Here is a 17,580-nt window from a genome sequence, read left to right on the forward strand (position 1 = left end):
CAGAGGTTGTATAAAAGACCCTGTACAACAACTTTGCCACGGTCTTCTTACAGTTATCTAGTTTTCCTGTTCTTCAGCCTGCAAGACATCTCAGCAATTGTCTTGAGAAGATGATTTTTAGGGTTTAGATCCCTGTCTTTTATCTTGAGACACTTTGGGATTTTTTTTTTTTTTAATGACCAAAAGTACATACTAATGAATTTTCAACAATTTTTTCACCTGGGAAAAATATGTTTAGAAAAAATGGTTACTTTGCCTTGAAATTTTTAAAATATAATATTTCATTAATAGTAATTTTCTGTCCTTTGGAAATTTTATTACTAAAAATACAGAAACGCCAATGCTTACTCAAAAAACTGGTAGCTGTCACAAAATCTAATAATATGCTAAAATTTGGAGATTTTTTTTCATAAAATAAAAATTTATCAACATTGAAAATAGTTTTGATACACTCCTTCTGGGCAATTCTGGTATGGTCCCAGCTTCAGTGATATCAGATATACCCTCAATGTCTCCATTTACATCCTGCTTAAATTAGTCTCTACAGAGGCAACAATGCTTCATGCAAGGAAAAGCTCAGCCAGGGGAACATGTAATTCAGCAGGAAAGAAGAAGAGGATATTGTATCAAATCTGTGGAATCTTAATGTGAGACTGATGAACACTTGTGTACCTGCAATATTAGCTGTAAAAAACTAATTCTTGGGGCAGAGTGGCAAATTTAGCTATAGGTCATGGTGCTTGAATTGTGGCCAATGTTTTTCAGCAAATCTTAGTCAAGGTGGAAAACTTGCTTGACAGCCATCATTCATACTTCCCAGAAAGTGTTATGCCGTTGTCCTTACCCAGCAGAGCCACTGGCGAGCCATCCTGTGGTGCAGCCAGCAAAAGAGCAGTCCAGAACAGCCCTTTTCAATTCTTCTGCAGTTGCTAAGCGAGCACTCAGGTCAACACAAGCTTTCTCTGCTTCAGCTAAATACAGACCCTGAGAGTTGTTCTTGGACTCAAGTGCAAACACTTTCCCTGCAACACCAAGAAAGGACATGTCATCGATCATGGACTTGTACTTAATACATATTCAACAGAAATATTGCAAATTATCACCAAATAAAGCCTTCATGCTTTTACTAAGTTTATTTAAATGGCCCACTTTTTTTTTTTTTTTGGAAAGCCTAATTTAATCAAGACTGTAAGTATCCTGGTGTTAGCTTTTCTTTTAATTTTGTCCACCACCAGAAAAGCAAGACTGGCTAAGCCACTAGTCATTCCTAACTCAGAGGAGAAGCTTGTCTTGTCTTTTTATGTCTGTGCTTAAGATCTGGAGAGAGAGAAAGTGTGATACTCTCTCATATGCACATATAAAGTCAAAGTCAGAAAGAACACCTCCTGTAGGTTATTAACACCAGAATCCATTGCTAAATATTTTACAGTTACTCTACAACAACTACAGCTATAAAGCAAGCACATGCCAAAAAGCCAGTATTGCAGCCCTGTCTTCCATACCAGAAATAGATTTATACTTACTCTCTAAAATCAAAATTATGTCATTCTATGACATTGTGTATCTACATGCAGACTGCTTCATTATAATGTCTTTTTGGAAAGACAGACAGAATTTTTTATTAATGGAAGACTTTTTTTTTTTTTTTTAATGAGCACAAGAACATATTTGGGATAACTTTTTTTGGTGTTATTTTTATTTTCCGTTCAGTTTATTTTACTTTATCTAATACTGGAAAAGCTGAAAGGGTGAAAGTTAGAGGTTTTGGCAACTGGGAACAATTCAGTTCGGGTTTTGGCAATGAAGCTTGCAAAGTTACTGGGTTTAGGAATAAATATACTAGCTGGGTGCTCCAGAAAAAGAAATAAACAATGAGACAGTTTGCAGCTGACATTTAAGTTGCCATAAATACTTTTTTTAACTAATGATAACATCCCTCAGAATACCTTCTAGATTTCAAAGGTACAGACTGAGATTTCTTGCAGTTGCATGTAGAAAATTTTTAAGCACTTCTCATTCAGTAAATGCCTGAAGACACTTTTTATGTCTTATTTCCAGAGTGGATCAGTGGTAGTGGGTATATGAAGGCATAACTTCCAGTACATGCCAAGTGTTCATTACATAGCCAGCTTCACATTCATAGGAGATACTGACCAGTATCGGGAATCCTTCAGACTGATTCAGCCTGGTTCTGTACCAAGTGCCACTCTCACCACATACTGTTTCAAGAAATTGGTAAATCTGATTCTTATACTAAAAACAGGGAACTTACACAGGGTAGGTTTGCCCCTGACAGCTTTCTGTTCTCACCTGTGTGCAGCTAAACCCACTAGAAGAATCACAGTCCTTTCATCAAAAAATGTAGTTTCCCTGAAGTAAACATGCCATTTGTGTTTACATTAGCTAGCAAAGGCAGATGAGTCCCAATAAAGACTCCTACTTTGGTGGGAATTCTACATGTGAACAGCAAGAAGTAATCTTGACTTGGGAAAATGGAAATGTAAGTAAGTCTGACAAGCAGCTATGAGAAGGAAATTCAGAGTGCCCAGAGTGATTTTCCTGAGGTAATTAATAGTAACTGACAAGGAATACAACCAGAAACACCAGTCAGTGTGATAGCCACTATGTTGCATAATCTTTGGATTCTCCACTGTAATCAATACCATTAACTATAATTAGAATGGAGGGGTTTACACAAAGTAGTGAAAGCAGCAAGCCTCTACATTCCTGAGTACACAAACACCAGGATTCTTTATATGTCCCAAATAATGCACATGACACTAATGTAGCTCCTGTTTCCAAAGCCTTGACAGACAGTGAACTGTGCGTGGCCTAGGGAGAGAGAAAGTATAAATAGAGAGGTGGTGGTTTTGAGTAGCCATTCTTAGGTTGCAAAACAACTTTCACTCCTAAAGGAAAACAAGGATTAAGTGTAATGCTTTACAAGGTTTTATCCCAGCTAAAAGCCTGTCCACATTCTACATTTCACCATTTGACTGTCAGGATTGAGGTGCATCATCAAAGACATTTAGGGCAAGTTAGAGCCACATCTCCCAGATCCTATTTTTGCTCAACTTCCTGGACTCTGGATCATTTCACCTGCAACCTCTGCAGTCACTATGCATGCTCACTACTTATGACTGGCTTGACCAATAGGGCTTCACGTAATCCAAATTTAGCCAAGAGATCAGCTCCATTTTGGCACAATTACTAAAGCTTTGAAATTAGCATATTTTTAATTTCAGAAGTGTCTCAGTACAGCAGAGGAATTGCCATCACCCTTTCCTGACATGCTCTGTCTCAGACAAAGTACTCTGCAGAAAACTATGGCTCATACTTGTGGATATTTTAGGAGCTGTGAAAAGACAAAGGAGGGAGTCAAAAAAAGTGGAGGCAACTCCTGTGCAGGATTCAGGATTTGAATCCTTGTTCTCCTATTCCAGTGCAAATGGAAAAAAATTCAAACCCCCTGAATTTGCACTGATATAATTGAAAACTGCTACAATAACACATATTATTCTCCAGTAACTGCACTGGATGTGACACACCATGCTACTTCAGAGCATGAACAAGCCATTGGGGGAGCCTTCTGTCCATTCGACCTGGACCTGAACAGCTTTGAGCAAACACATTTCAATTGGGAAAAAAAGCTGCAAAGCAAAACAAAGCTGTATTTTATTTCTGCATTTGCCTGGGTATTTCTGCAGCCTATTCGTGCTACAGCAATATGTGCCATGGTAAACAATGGTCAAAAGAAATCAATTAAGTTCTGAGGCTTACACCTTCACAAGACCTCGACAGCCGTCAGTTTTATTGCCTACTCTCTGTCATTATTTTTGTTTGAGATAATAAAATGGAAGTTTTCCTCAGGGAAATATATTACAACCAGTTTCAGATGTTTGACTGTAACAGGGGCCAGTCTGAATTTCACAGGTTTTTTACAACACATATTCGAAATCCCTTTAGCGGTTTGCAACACATTCAGATACCTTCAGTTAAAAATAACAAATACACAAACATGTATGTGTCACTCTGAATAATCCATTGGCAATTAAGTGAAATTTACACGTATTAGAAACTAGCACAATTATATTTTCACCCACGCCTTAAAAAATGAGAAGGTGGTTTTTGACTGGATCAGGCCAGAATCTGCTATCCTGTTTCATACTCTCAGATCTTCTTAAACATATAGCAGTAAATTTTAAAGCTGACATATTTTCATCTGTTTTAACCCAGATGTCTTACAGGAGAGTGTTACAGTTGTTTGCTCAAATATTAATATTAGGAGAACCCATTGAAGATCAAGTTAATAGCAGACTTACACATCTTTCACAATGCTACTTAGAATTCAAATAAAATTGCAATCCACAGTATTATAATAATGTTTGACAGCTGTAAAGCACTTTAGATATTCTGCCCTTTCATTCTATAAATGTTTTTACCACATTTGAAGTAAATTTGACAAACTGTTGAATGACAATTAAAATCTGTCATGACCTCTGCCTTAAAATTATCTCCAACTTTTTTTTCCTTTCTCCTTTAGAAGATGCCTGTTTAGGAATTAAGAAGTTAGTTTAGTTAATTTTATGGAAATAATTAAAATTGGAATGTGCCCTGAAAAGACAAGAGGATCTTCAGGTGAAGGCTTTTTAGCAAGGGAAATTATTATTTCTGCTCGGTGTCCTAAAGTTCTGTGAAGAATCCTTTTTCATGGATATACTTTTCCACCCTCTTCTCATTTCAAAGGCATTTTGCTAGGGAAGGCATACATCTGAAAAACAGAATCACAGTTTTGCCTACTGCAACATAGTGCAGTTGTCTGACATATTTCTTTTCCTTTATGCTTAATGAAATGTAACTCTCAGACTTTACAAGACAGGGTTCTGTTGTACAAATGGTATACATGTATACATTCTACTCGAAGTAGTGGAAACATACAGGCAAGATAATATTTTCCCTTTCCTTTGCCATACTTTGTCATCAACTGAAAGAAATTTTAGTTAAACAGGAAAAATACTCTGAGAACAAACAAGAAGAGATTTTTATTGTCCTGTAATGTTTAAGTTCTGTTCTCTGGACTAATGCAGCAAACATCAATGCTAGAGGATTAGGGTATTGAAATAAAAAAATCCAGAAATGGGCATAAATCTATTGCAGCTGTGAAAGTGGAAAAATGTGACCAATGCAGCATTGCTGTCCCAGGAAAAGACAGAGTTGTTTCAAAAGTAAGCCATGTTCTGGTTTAGACAAGTTGAATTGTCATTATCACAGGCTGAATCTTTAAAAGGGAATTAGGCTACTGGAAACTTTCAAGGGATGCAACGTTTCAGGATCACCATCAGCGAGTAAAAAGTCCCATTTCAGAGGAACTGGTAGCTGGTGCTTCAGCCAAATCCGTGTCCTGATCACATCCCTCAGCAGTGAAGTGCAGATGAAGCTCGTGCAGAAAGGTGAGCAGTCATTTTCAGTGTGTGTGGCACTGAACAGAAGAGATTATTAAAGACTTTCACTTCTTGGATTCCATTCTTCAAGTACCTGCATAAAGTGACACATCTGAAGTGGGGAGATGGGAAAGTTCTTTGGAGAAAAGGTACTTTTAATTATAAGGAGAGGTCTCCTAAAATATAGCTGTCTTCTTAATCGTGTTCTGGCTTTGTTTAATTATTCTTATTTCCTCTGGAAAAGTTCGCTATCCTGTCATTTTGTTGTAATAAACTAATCTTAGCCTTCTGAGATCTTATTTCCTTTCTTTGCTTAAGCCCAGGATATTAGTAAAGTCTCAAAAAGCTCTGAATCAGAAGTTTCCTAATGCGAACTGGGGCGTGTATTTCAGCTTCTTGTTTAAAAAAAAAAAAAAAAAAAGGCTGGTTTGGGATTTTTTTTTTTCTTTTGCAATTACACACTTCAACATACAGCTCTCATTCCAGCCATAGCAACCCAACCCAAACTGAATGGGAGACTCACCATCAGCCTGAACAGAGATGATCTGAAGTACAAAGAAGACAGATCCTACGCCCTGGAGAAAGGTGAGAGAGAATCTCTGAGAGCCTGGAGCCATTGCCCTGTTGCAAAGCCCTCAGCTGCAGGATGTTGGCTGCCGAGGCTTTTTCTCTCTCCTCCTCTGCACTTTCGTAGCGGGGTCTGTGGTGATGATTTCAAGGAGCACTCTCCCTCGGCAGGATCCTTCGTCTTGGGTTTGCACTGAAGGCGGGAGGGGTGGAAAAAGAAAGAGGGAGGGAGAGAGGAATCCTTGGCTTGGCTACTGTGAAAGGGAGGGGAAGCTGTGGGGGGGAGATGTCCAGCCAGCTGGGGTTGGGGAGAGGCTTTGTGCAGCCCAGTCTGCAGGGCAGCGCACACAGAGGACTGGTATGAAAAGTCACATTATCCTGCCGGTAAATACCTAATGGATCACGGTGGAAGAAATGCAAAAGCCAGGAGGGGGAGAGAAGGGGGAAAAGGAAAAACGACGAGCAGCAGTAATCCCTGTCTGAGAGGAGAAGGGCAGCTACATAGCTGGTGCTGGTACACGGTGAGTTTGTGGGCTTAGCTGTGCATCTCCAGTGGATGGGTGCAGGCTTGGGAAGCATTTTCCTCTCCTCAGCAGTGCCTTGCTGAGGTCAGTGGCTGCTGCAGCAAGAGTGATGGTGCTCAGGTGAGGTGAAGTGCAAAAAGGCATGGGACCCTGGCCACCAAACCTCCCTGAAGAACACCACTGGGATGTATTAATCCTGCTATTTCAGATTCCAACTTCGGGATGGGCATGAGGGACTGGAAGTTGAAGTGGGGGTCCATTAGCTGGTCTCTGTCAGCATTCCTGATCCAGATGAATGGTCTTGGTTATGTTTGAACACTCTGAAAGCAGCTGATGAAGGGAGTTTCCAGTTCCCACTAGCACTTACAGAACTGACATCTGTTCCTCATTCTCATTCATTTTATATTTGTCCCAACACAAGTCAAAAGAAACCCCCACAATGAGCGGAAACATACTAGTGGTGATGCCAGGATTTATTAAGCTAAAAATATAAACAGTATAGTTTTGTGTTGCTGTTGGAACTCAGCAGGGTCAGAAATGTTGTTTTCATATTCCCATCTTATTTCGCTTTTATTTCAGCTTCTTACATTTTTTTCCCTTAGAAATGTGAAGCTGGGCAGAAATGTTCAGACTGGCAAGAAACTATGAACCATCAGGAGCAGAAATAAGGAGCTGACCCTTCTCACTGCCAGAAGCCCTGGTGTCCTACAAGGCAAAGTACTGATAGGCAGCTACAGGCATGGTCTGATAATGATGAACTTGTGCAGTGTTGGTTTCGGTCTCACAAAAATGACTCAGGCTCAGGAACTCCTGTGTAAGAAATTTAAGGAAGCAAGCAACATCATAGCAATAGAAGTTACTAAAATACCTACATTTGATGAATTTGGGAAGATGATGCTTTGATCCTGTTGACTTTAAAAGAATTGTAGCCTTCTTTCTCTTCTCTATACCCATAACTGGGATATGAAAATACATGCTGAAAACATGCTGTTAGGTTTCAAGTAGCTTTGAATTTTCTGTTATCCAGAGAATAGGAAGGGCAGAAGGGTTTTGTTTGGGTTTTTTTTTTGCATTGCCTTGCCAGCCTAATAAGGATTGCCTCCAAAATTAGAAGGATGGGGAGTTTCTTTCTGACTTCATCCTTAACATAGAATGGTTGGCATTATACAACTACAAAAGTGCATCTCATTTCAACAGAAACTCCATTCTCTGTATAACAGGAATGAACATAAAATGTGACAGAAACGGAAACAGAAAATCGTAACATGCATTGAGTTTATGTTTCTTTTACTAGCAACATAGCTAATGGCATGAAATGCAGTTTTAATGCTCTGATATACCAATAGTTCTACCCCTATTTTAAAAAGTGGTGGACACTTTCAGTGAGACAGCAAAGAGATTCCATGAAATTGTGTAAGTAAACACAGCAAGACTCACAGACATTAACAGAGACCTGACATTACCACAGCAATAGCTGCAGGTTTCCTGGCACTTGTCATAGCGATGATGACTTTTTTGGCCCTTTGCTGTCCATAGGAATTTGGCCAAAGCAGGTTGAGGAAAGAGCAGTACCTTCTGAATTTCCACCTAAAATTCCTAAGGCCTGTTGGATTAGTTTTTCTATAATTGGCTCATTTCCTTGTGCTATTACATGTAAAGGCATGTTGCCACTCTGACTCCTGTCTTGGAAAATCTCAGCTTGTATTCTTGAGTAGAACATCCTATTGATTTTAAAGAAATACCACATAACCACAAGATCTGTTCCTTTTTGAAGGCATGAACATTTTGTAGAATGACCTGGCTTCTTCCTGCCATCCCATCTCACTATAAAGTAAGTCTGTAAGTGCAGAAAGGTAAGGATATTCACCAGTTATTAATTCCTGGAATGTAAGTATTTCACTGCTAAACAGTTGTCCTTCTAGTCTTATATTTCTATCAGCAAAAATTCCTGCTCTTAATGTATTTTGGAAGATTTTTCTAAAGCTCAGCAGTGTTTTTATACTCAGAGAGGTTTTATACTTAGAAGATATGCATTTTTTTAATTGAAATCAACATTAATCAAGAAAAAATCCTACTTTTAGAATCAAATCCCTCTTGGAACCAAAATCTCAAAATGAGATCTGGAAGTTAAAATGCTTAGAAACAGATATAACCTTTTGCTCAGAATCTCTCTCATTCATGGCACTATAGTAACACACCAGTCAGACTATTCAGCGTATAAAATACAATGTATTATGACAGATTACAAAAGATTAATTGTGCCTGCAGCTTTACACCACTGATAGGTAGATAGATTGTGCCTGCCTTGGGAGCAGTGAAGGTGCCAATTTTATAAAACAGTGCTTCACTATGTGCAAACTTTTATGCAGTGAGTAAGACAAGGGAAGGCACTGGGTTATAAAGCATGTACATACACATAGGAATGCACACACACAAGACACTTGTGTGCTGTGAAGCACGCAGTAAAATTTTGGTCATCTACTACCTGAACAGCATCTGTGCACATTTGCATCTGGAACATGTCATTCAAGTTAGAGTAGATTTTTCAATAAAACACCTAAAAGAAATAAAAGTGAATAAAGGCACATTTGCAAACAACAACACATGTATTTACAGTGGATATTATTGTATTTGTTCTCTTCATATCTACTACTAGGAATATTTACTTTCTTTAAATACTGTAAACATTGCTCCAATTCAGCGAGTTCTAACACATGATCTTGAGCCTTTTCAAAATAAGGACTAGAGTCCTGAAGTCTTGAACAAGTAGACACTCTGAAACATTTGCTATCTCAAGACAAGCTGGGCAGATGTTGTGAAATTTGTTAAAGTGCTGCAGCTAGCCAAGAAACGGTCTTTGAATAATGTTGGAAAATCATAGCAATGGTCACTTTTCGTATCAGAATAAAGCATAATAGAAATAAAGATTCTGGTCAGAAAATACAGCTCTGTCTTCTGTCACTAAAGCATGAGATTCTGTTTTACTTGATTCTCTGCATAATGCAATAGATTCAGATGTTGACAGTGCATAATTTAGCTTGAAGAACTGAATTTAAATGTAATATAGGCTTTAGGTTTACTTATCATCCTAAATTTTCACTACTTTGTTTTCAAGAAAGAGATCCAGATTAATATAAGAGTGTCTTGGTTTGAAAGACAGGTATTTGCTAAGGAAAGGCAAGAACTCTTTTTTTCTGAGATGGAGAGTGCAACCTCTTCCTTTCTAATTATTATAGTTTTAAATTAGAGGCTTTCAGGCAGAAGATATGGAGATAGGAATAACAGTTCTTTATTAATATATTTAACAAGGCAAACTGCAGAAACAACAACAGCTATAAAAATTGACAACAAAACAGAACAGTATAGCTCAGTACCAGTTCTTTTTGGCCACAGGCCAAACTCTTTGCATTCAGTTGCCGGTGCTGTGGGCAGGGCAGGTCCCGCGCAGTTGAAGAGGGCTGGGTGATGGTGGCGGCGGCCCAGGGGTGAGAGGGATGGAGGAGCGACTCCCCCCTCATGGTGTCGGTCGTGGTGCTCGGCAGAGTGTCCAGAGGCAGTAGGATGAAGCGGGAAGGCAGCAGAGCGATGTCCAACAGCAGGAAACGTGGCACCCAGTATTGGGATGGCGAGAAAGATGCTAGGTAGGAGCCCAGACCATCTTCCTTCGACTCCACAAGCCAGCGAGAGAATGAGAGCGAGAGCCCAGGTTTCTGTCCTACTTTTTTTTCTGGTCTCCCCCTATCCCCCACCTCCTTGCAAGAGAAAACTATTGCTACTAAGGCGTAGCCACACTTAGCATAACAATGGGGGAAATTCCACAGGAAGCAAAGGGAACAATTTAACCTCCAACAATAAGCGAGGTGGAGACTAAATTGCTCTAACCAGCATGATTATTAGAATTTATAATGCGGTCTGGAAATTTTGAAGTCCTGTCTTTAGCTGAAGTTGAAAGGAGCTAAATGCAGAAATAACTGGGGCATACAGTTTGTTCAGTGCTCTACACTCAGTTGCAGCATCTAAACAGAACTATGGCACTATAGGATAACTGTAATTATTTGCGGTGATCCATGCCCAGGTATGAATTTCCATTTCCAAACTTTCAGATACCAGTTGATCTATGCAACCAAATAATTGGTTTCCTATGGGCCAGACACGTTAAAAATGGCTCTCTGTAGATACTGGTGGATTGTGGAATCCAAGAGAATTTGGGTTCTGCAGCTTAATAGTGCATTATCTTGTAAGCCTGCACAGCCTCTCCAGCCTCTCTCTCTTCACATATTAACAGAGAGAACCAACTTTACACATGATTCTGATATGCTCTTAGTAAATCAACATAAGTTCTTTATAGATACTTTCGTAGTATCAATCATTATAATGGGGAAAGTTTATGCCTTGTGCCCCTGCTAGAAGAGAGACTGTCTTGGTTTGAAAGACAGGCATGGTCTAAGGAAAGGCAGGAGTCCCTTTTTCTGTGATGCAGAGTGCAACCCCCCTCCCTTTTAATTATTTTAGGTCCAATTCAGACGCCTTCAGGCAGGAGATATGGGGATAAGAATAACAGTTCTTTACTGGTATCTAACAAGGCAGAAAACAACAACAGGTATAAAAATTGGCAACAGAACAGTCTAGCTCCGCTCCAGTCCCTTTTGGCCGCAGGCCGTCTCCCTGTGCTGTTACCGGTGCTGTGGGGGCAGGGCAGGTCCCGTGTGGTTCAAGAGGGCTGGGTGATGGCAGCCGCGGCCCAGGAGTGAGAGGGATGGGGAAAGTTACTCCCCCCTCACGGTGTCGGTCGTGGTGCTCAGCAGAGTGTCCAGAGGTAGTAGGGTGAGATGGGAGAGCAGCAGAGCGATGTCCAAAAGCAGGGAGCGTGGATCTCAGTGCTGGGATGGCAGGGGAAGATGCCAGAAGGCTGTCTTCCCACTCCAACGAGCCAAGCAAGAGAGAGAGCCCCGCTCCAGACCCCCCGTCCCACATTTCCTTTTCCGGTTCCCCCCCCTCCCCCTCCAGCCACCCCCCTACGAGAGAGCATTATCTGTTGTTTTAAGGTGTAGCCACAATTACTTAGCATAACAATGGGAGAAAATTCCACTGAAAGAAAAGGGCATAATTCAACCTCCAACAGAGACATAAAGAATTATGACTTGTCTTCCCAAGGACCATGTAAAGGGATCTGAAAATACCTAATAGATTATATAGTATTTACATACAAGCACTGCAATGACATCTCCTAAAGGATATGGAGTCTGTGTGACTGAAAGGCAGGCAGGGAACCTTGGTAGTACTGTACATCTATTGTTTTCATGGATAGTACACCTACTGTATACTGGGATCCAAACTTATTCTGCAGCTGTGTCCAAGCTTCTAACCCCCAAAAGCTAACTGGAAACATGAGAGAAAAAAGTGGGAGAGAAAGATTTCTTTGTTTACAAAATGTGAGTTATTAGGCAATGGCAACACGACAAATATTTTTCAGTATCTGGCAGTCTGCAACAGTCTACTAGCTGCAGGGAACTTTTAATTTTATTTATACAGAGTGTTTGCACCTAATTAAATGCAAAAGTAGAAATGTTCAGAACGACCTGAAAGTGATTCAGGGAGCTGACAAAAAAGGAGAAAATTTTTTATAAAGGAAAAATACGCATTTCCTCCATTTTGTGGGTGGTGGGTTGAACATAGGGACCTGTGTCATGGAGCTGCTGACTTTAAGGAAGAGTGTGATTCTTACACATGCTATGTGTGGTCAGGCATTGTCATGTGACCAACTATGATCCTCATATGAATCATTGCCATGTAAAATGTAAAAAATCACACTTCATTTCTTGGAGACTGAGCAGTCTCAAGAAAAGAATGAAGATATCTAGTCATAAAATAGCAGCTGCAATATTAGTGATATACAAAATTAATTCAATTATTTTTTCTGACAAATAGAGTTAAACCAAACTTTCGGCTGCTCTTGGTTGGTGTTATTTGGCTGGGGGAGTGTGGTAAATTTTACTATCTTCTTTTTTTAAGGCCTTGAAGCAGTTTAATAGATGAAAGTTATGCGGCAATGTAGAAAATGATCCAATTTTACCCAAATGGTTTATTTTTGTTCTCTGTGGGCATCTGTAAAATTCTAGGTGGATAAGAATCTAATACCTTGTGGATAAGAATTTAATATCTTGCCTAGATTTCTATGTTTAGCCTGCAGACAAAACACACCCATTTTACTATTTCATACAGTTTCTCACACTCTCCAACCTTCTCCAGCCATGATCTGCAGTTAGATGAGAGAGAGCAATTAAATTCAAGGCTGCCTGCAACTACTCAGTCTATAGCTGCTGAATGCCTTAAACTGTGGATATGTGGAATGGCATGAGCAAGTATGGATGTGTGGCTCATCTCACAGTCCCAGAGCAACAACTAGATGAAAGACAGTCCCTTCCTGAGGTCTCACTGATGCTGTGAGTCTCCTCCAAAGCAGGCTGCTCACACCAGCACTTGTACTTGAATCAGCAGATGCTGTGCTGCATCCCCTGAACACACGCGGCCACTAGGGACAAATACTCAAGAGCTGACCTACAGTATTTATCACAAAGCCTTACACCGTCTCCATCCACTCCCCATCTAAGTGCCTCCAACCACCTGCGAGCCGCACTGCATGGAGACAGGGCCATTGGCAGGAGGACTTTGGCCCCAGCAAAGTTGCCACCTCCCTGGCACACAGCACATAGAATGGAGTTTCCTTCCCCTTGCAGAATTGTGCTACAGAATCTCCACTTTGGTTTTCAAAGGGACACATCCAGTCCTTCCATTTGCAAACAGATCCCTGCAAATATGGAAGAAGGAGGAATCTCTCAGAGCTGCAATTGCTCTCAACCAGCTGTGGAGAGTAAGGCTATGGTTGTAGTGTTTTTCATGCTTCCAGCATAGCAATTAATTTGACGTTTATTTTACCAGTCACCTAATATTTTGATATTTGTCTCAGCTTCGTTCTCTAGCTATTTTCTAGCAGTTAATTTAACTGCATTCTAAGGTATGTTCCCTGGATCTTAAGACACCCTAATTTCTTGTCAGGTGTTATGTTCCCTGGGCCTTAAGCCACCCTAAGTTCTCTGGCCTCTAGTGCTATGTACGACATAGGGTTCTGTGTCACAGAGTCCTGGCTGGTATTCAAAAGCTAAACTGCCAAAAAATTTACAAGTTGACTAAACTGACTTGACATTTTTTGTGCCTCCTGGGAGTGGGTCGCCAGTCTATTTTTAATCATTTAAACAGCAAACCTCTTAAATACAACCTGCCTAAACACCAACATTTTACAGCACCAACTGGTTCAACTAAAATCTGTTTATTGGACGTTTAAGTGGCTCAACCTGTGGCACTGATCCACCCCACAGGTTCTCAGCTGCTGGGGGTATGACCAAGTACTGTGTTGAGCAAAGGCAACTGAAAAAGTACTTCGCGTCAGTGCCTGGAATTAAAGGTCCTGGTGAAAGGAATAGCAGAGCCAAAGGGAGTACCGGGCTCTGGTGAAGCAGAAGGTTTTTATGGCAGACTGTCACAGTAACCAGCCGTGGTATAACCATGAAATGTGAGTTTTGGCCTCTATGCTTTGCAGTTTACAAACCTTATACAAGAACTTGTGATAGTGCTTTGCGCTAAACCAGTAGTATTTTTAAGTAGAGTTTTATGCAGACTCTAAAAGGCTGTATTTTCCTAGTTCCACATGGGGAAAATGATATTGCTCAAATGCGCTGTAGAAGTTAGGATAATGCTGTCATGTTTCCTAACTCAGCAGAACTAAGTACAGGGAGCTGAAAGCAAGGCTGTTGATATAAATATTTGAAATGCTTTCCCTCCTTGCACAACCCAAGCATGCCATTACCAAGAACACTATAATTTTTGGTAAGACAATAAAGAATAGGAAAATGGGAAATGCTGAAGAAGCTTTGAGTCTTTCTTGTCATAGCTGCTCATTTGTACTCGGGAAGAAAATAACCTTCCACAATCCCCATCTTCCCTTTATCCATACCGCATGTTTTCAGATCAGACCTTTTTCACACCTCTCCATGATCTTTCCAAGTACTTGAGAAGCATGGAACTAAAGCATTTGGGGGCATAAGGCTTCTGTGATATATATAAAGATTATTGGAAGAATTAATATAACAGAGAGTAGATTAGAAAAGCTGAGACTAGATTAGAAAAGCTCATGCAGATGCTGATGTTTCCAAGCTACTGTGGGAGTTTGGAGAATTGAAGCATGGAGAAGAGGACAGAAGGAAAATTCTCAAGCTCTTTTGCTCTTAGGCTAGGGAAGCCTAATTTCTGTTTTCTCAATTCCCCTACCGCCATCTTTTCAGAACATATTTTTATTAGGCTCCTCTCAATCTATTCTCTATTCTATCTATGCATATTTTTGCATCTTTCCTCCATCATTTCAGCTTCTGAGTCTCATGGTGACACTCAGCTCTTCTGGTGGGATGTGTGGGTGTGGAGGTGTGGGTCAAACACCCAAGCAACTTATATCAGCAGACCTGCCTGCCATCAATATTTAGGGTTAAAATAGTAACCATAACTATAGTTACAGTAGTTAGGGTGCACTTTGGGAGCATCACCTTGCATCTTCTCCCTTTCAAAGCACCCATCAGTTTGTGTAAGGAAAATGGGTACACAACATTCAAACTACATTCACGCTACCTGCCAAATACCATCCAAAACACCTGAAGTTCACTACACTTACATCCTTGCAATACGTCCAGTCATCAGGAGCTGACTAACAATTGAACAACTGTTAAAGCAAACCCCATAACCCCCTAATGGTGATGGAGGTTGGGCAATAACATAATTTGTGCACCAAAATACGGTCTTAAAAGCCTATGAGTTACTGTCAGTCCCTTGAACTGGTCAGCTCTTGCAAATGGCTTTGAGTTGATTAAGGTAAGGAGCTGTAATTGGTGTGCCCACAAATGCCAGGCTACTAACATTGCAACCACTGATTTTTATTACCCACTACAACAATAGTATTGGATTATTATTAGCTAAAAAAACCCCTGAAAATATAAATACGTTGTTACATTAAATTTAAATGGACACCAAAACATGCTTTTTTATCAATGGAAGTAGCCAGGATATTTTTGATATTAAAATATTTATTTAGAAAAAAAAAAAAAAGACCTCTTATCCCTCATTTGGTCAAGGAAAAAAAAAGAAGAAAAATCAACACTGTGTGTCCTCAAAGAATTGATCATTTTAAGTCCATAAGTAGAAGGAAATTTGTAATTACTCTGTATTCCTATTGAGAAGATGAGTAATTTTTTTAACATATTAATCATATATTTCATTTGCAAACAAAACTGAACCCTGTCCTGAAGTCCGGAACATCTGCAATTTGTAATTGTAAAAAGAAGCTGGGAGAGGGGAGTCAAAACAGAAGCTTTTTGTTTGTACATGCATGCATGCATGCACACCCACATGTGTGAGTGGGTGTGCTCATGTGGGTGTAGGAGAAGGAGAAGGAGGGAGAGGAAAAAGGAGAAATATTTTCCTTGGTTCTTTATTTTTGCAGCTCAGGGCAATAGCTGATTTCCAGGCATGAATCTAATGTTGCAGACTTCATCATATGCAGATACTGCCAAAACTACATATGTTACAAAGGCTTCCCACTTGGAGAACTTTCGTATTTTTTCTCTGTGCCTTATAAGCATGTGATATGTTTCATTAAATGTATGGAAAAGATGCTCAAAATAATCAAATTAAGTAAAAGTTCAATATTTGCAAAAAATGTCTATGGGATACAAAGGTTAAATAGCAAGCTATTTAATTAATAAAGAAATAAATAGAATATTTTGCTAAATAAACCAGTATTTAATTATACAATAAATATTACCTAATTTCAGTAGCTGAGGTATTGTTGACCAAGTTACTTTACTAAAAGCCAATTTTAAATCAGCAAGGAATTACTGAGCAACACATAATTCCTGAAATAAGTCCTATCTCAATATTGTTTGGTGTTTAGCCATAGAATATTTATCAATCCATCTTTTCTTTTTATTTGCCTGATCTTTTTCCGTGTCTTTCTATTTGTTGCCTTTGCAGAGCACAATAGTAGTTACTACTAAGCCAAGCAATCTTAAGGGAGGAGAGTTGAGAGAGAGCTTTGCATGTGAATGCCTAGTGCAAATATTATGTGCTTTTGTGTGCAATAGAGAGAAGTTCATGAAAATTCAGTTTTTATTCTGTGTTTCAACCTTTTACTGGTCAGAGTTGTATCACAATAGCCATCTTATCTTCTCATCCAAGTCACAGAATCAATGCTTCTCTGGTTATATATTCATCACTCAGTGAGAACACTCCCTTCCAGGTAGATTGTACACAAGGAGCATTATAATTTTGGCTTTGCATTTGAAATCTGGGGGGGAGGGAGGGGCGGAGATCCCCACATTTACCAAGATTAAATATGACTCACCAACTACAACAAAGCTAAATCCAACATCCCTAACTAATAACACATTAATTACTCTTCATTCCATAGGGACACAGGATATGTGGAGGGGCTAAGCAGGTACTAAACATGACTCATCTATTTCACAAGCTGTAAGAGTAGATGATTGCAAAGAGAACATGTTATGGCTTATGTTACAGAAATCTTGCAAACTCATTGACAGATTTAAAAGAAGATGGGAGGCAGTTCAATGTACATTACATAGACTGTCTCTGATTTTTGGGGCAGGGAGAGAAACATAAAAGAGGGTAATGGAAAGACAGTTTGACATCACGTGAAAGGGATAAGAATGCTACAGGAGACACAGTAGCAAAAACATAGAGAAGAGTAAAAGGGGAAGAAATTCTAAAATAGAGAAGAACGTTTTACTTTGAAGAAATAGCCAGACTTCTATGTTTTGCTGAATTATTCCTTCAAATCTTCTTCAAGTCATGTATCACATATAGTCAGGCTATCAAAAATCAGACTGTGATAGCCTTCATCAGAGTTACACACCTGCTAAAGAAATTCTGCAGATTTAATTTCAGATCTAAGAATGTTATGTGTCCCTCCAACTCAACTCTCTAAA

The 17,580-nt window shown here is 39.6% G+C and overlaps 1 protein-coding gene across 1 annotated transcript in view; it reads right to left on the reverse strand.

Annotated features, from left to right (window-relative positions):
- SUSD5 (sushi domain containing 5) overlaps positions 1-6,311 on the reverse strand; it is a 37,967-nt gene extending 31,656 nt beyond the window's left edge. Inside the window, exons 1-2 of the mRNA XM_014887619.2 lie at positions 5,965-6,311; positions 845-1,022 (exon numbers count right to left, since the gene is read on the reverse strand). Coding sequence (XP_014743105.2) covers positions 845-1,022; positions 5,965-6,058 — 272 coding nt within the window. The 5' untranslated portion in view covers positions 6,059-6,311. The remainder of the gene's footprint in view (positions 1-844; positions 1,023-5,964) is intronic.
- Between the last annotated feature and the right edge of the window lie 11,269 nt (positions 6,312-17,580).

The sequence above is a fragment of the Sturnus vulgaris genome, chromosome 1, assembly GCF_052056855.1.
Source record: "Sturnus vulgaris isolate bStuVul1 chromosome 1, bStuVul1.hap1, whole genome shotgun sequence".
NCBI classification, from domain to species: Eukaryota; Metazoa; Chordata; class Aves; order Passeriformes; family Sturnidae; genus Sturnus; species Sturnus vulgaris.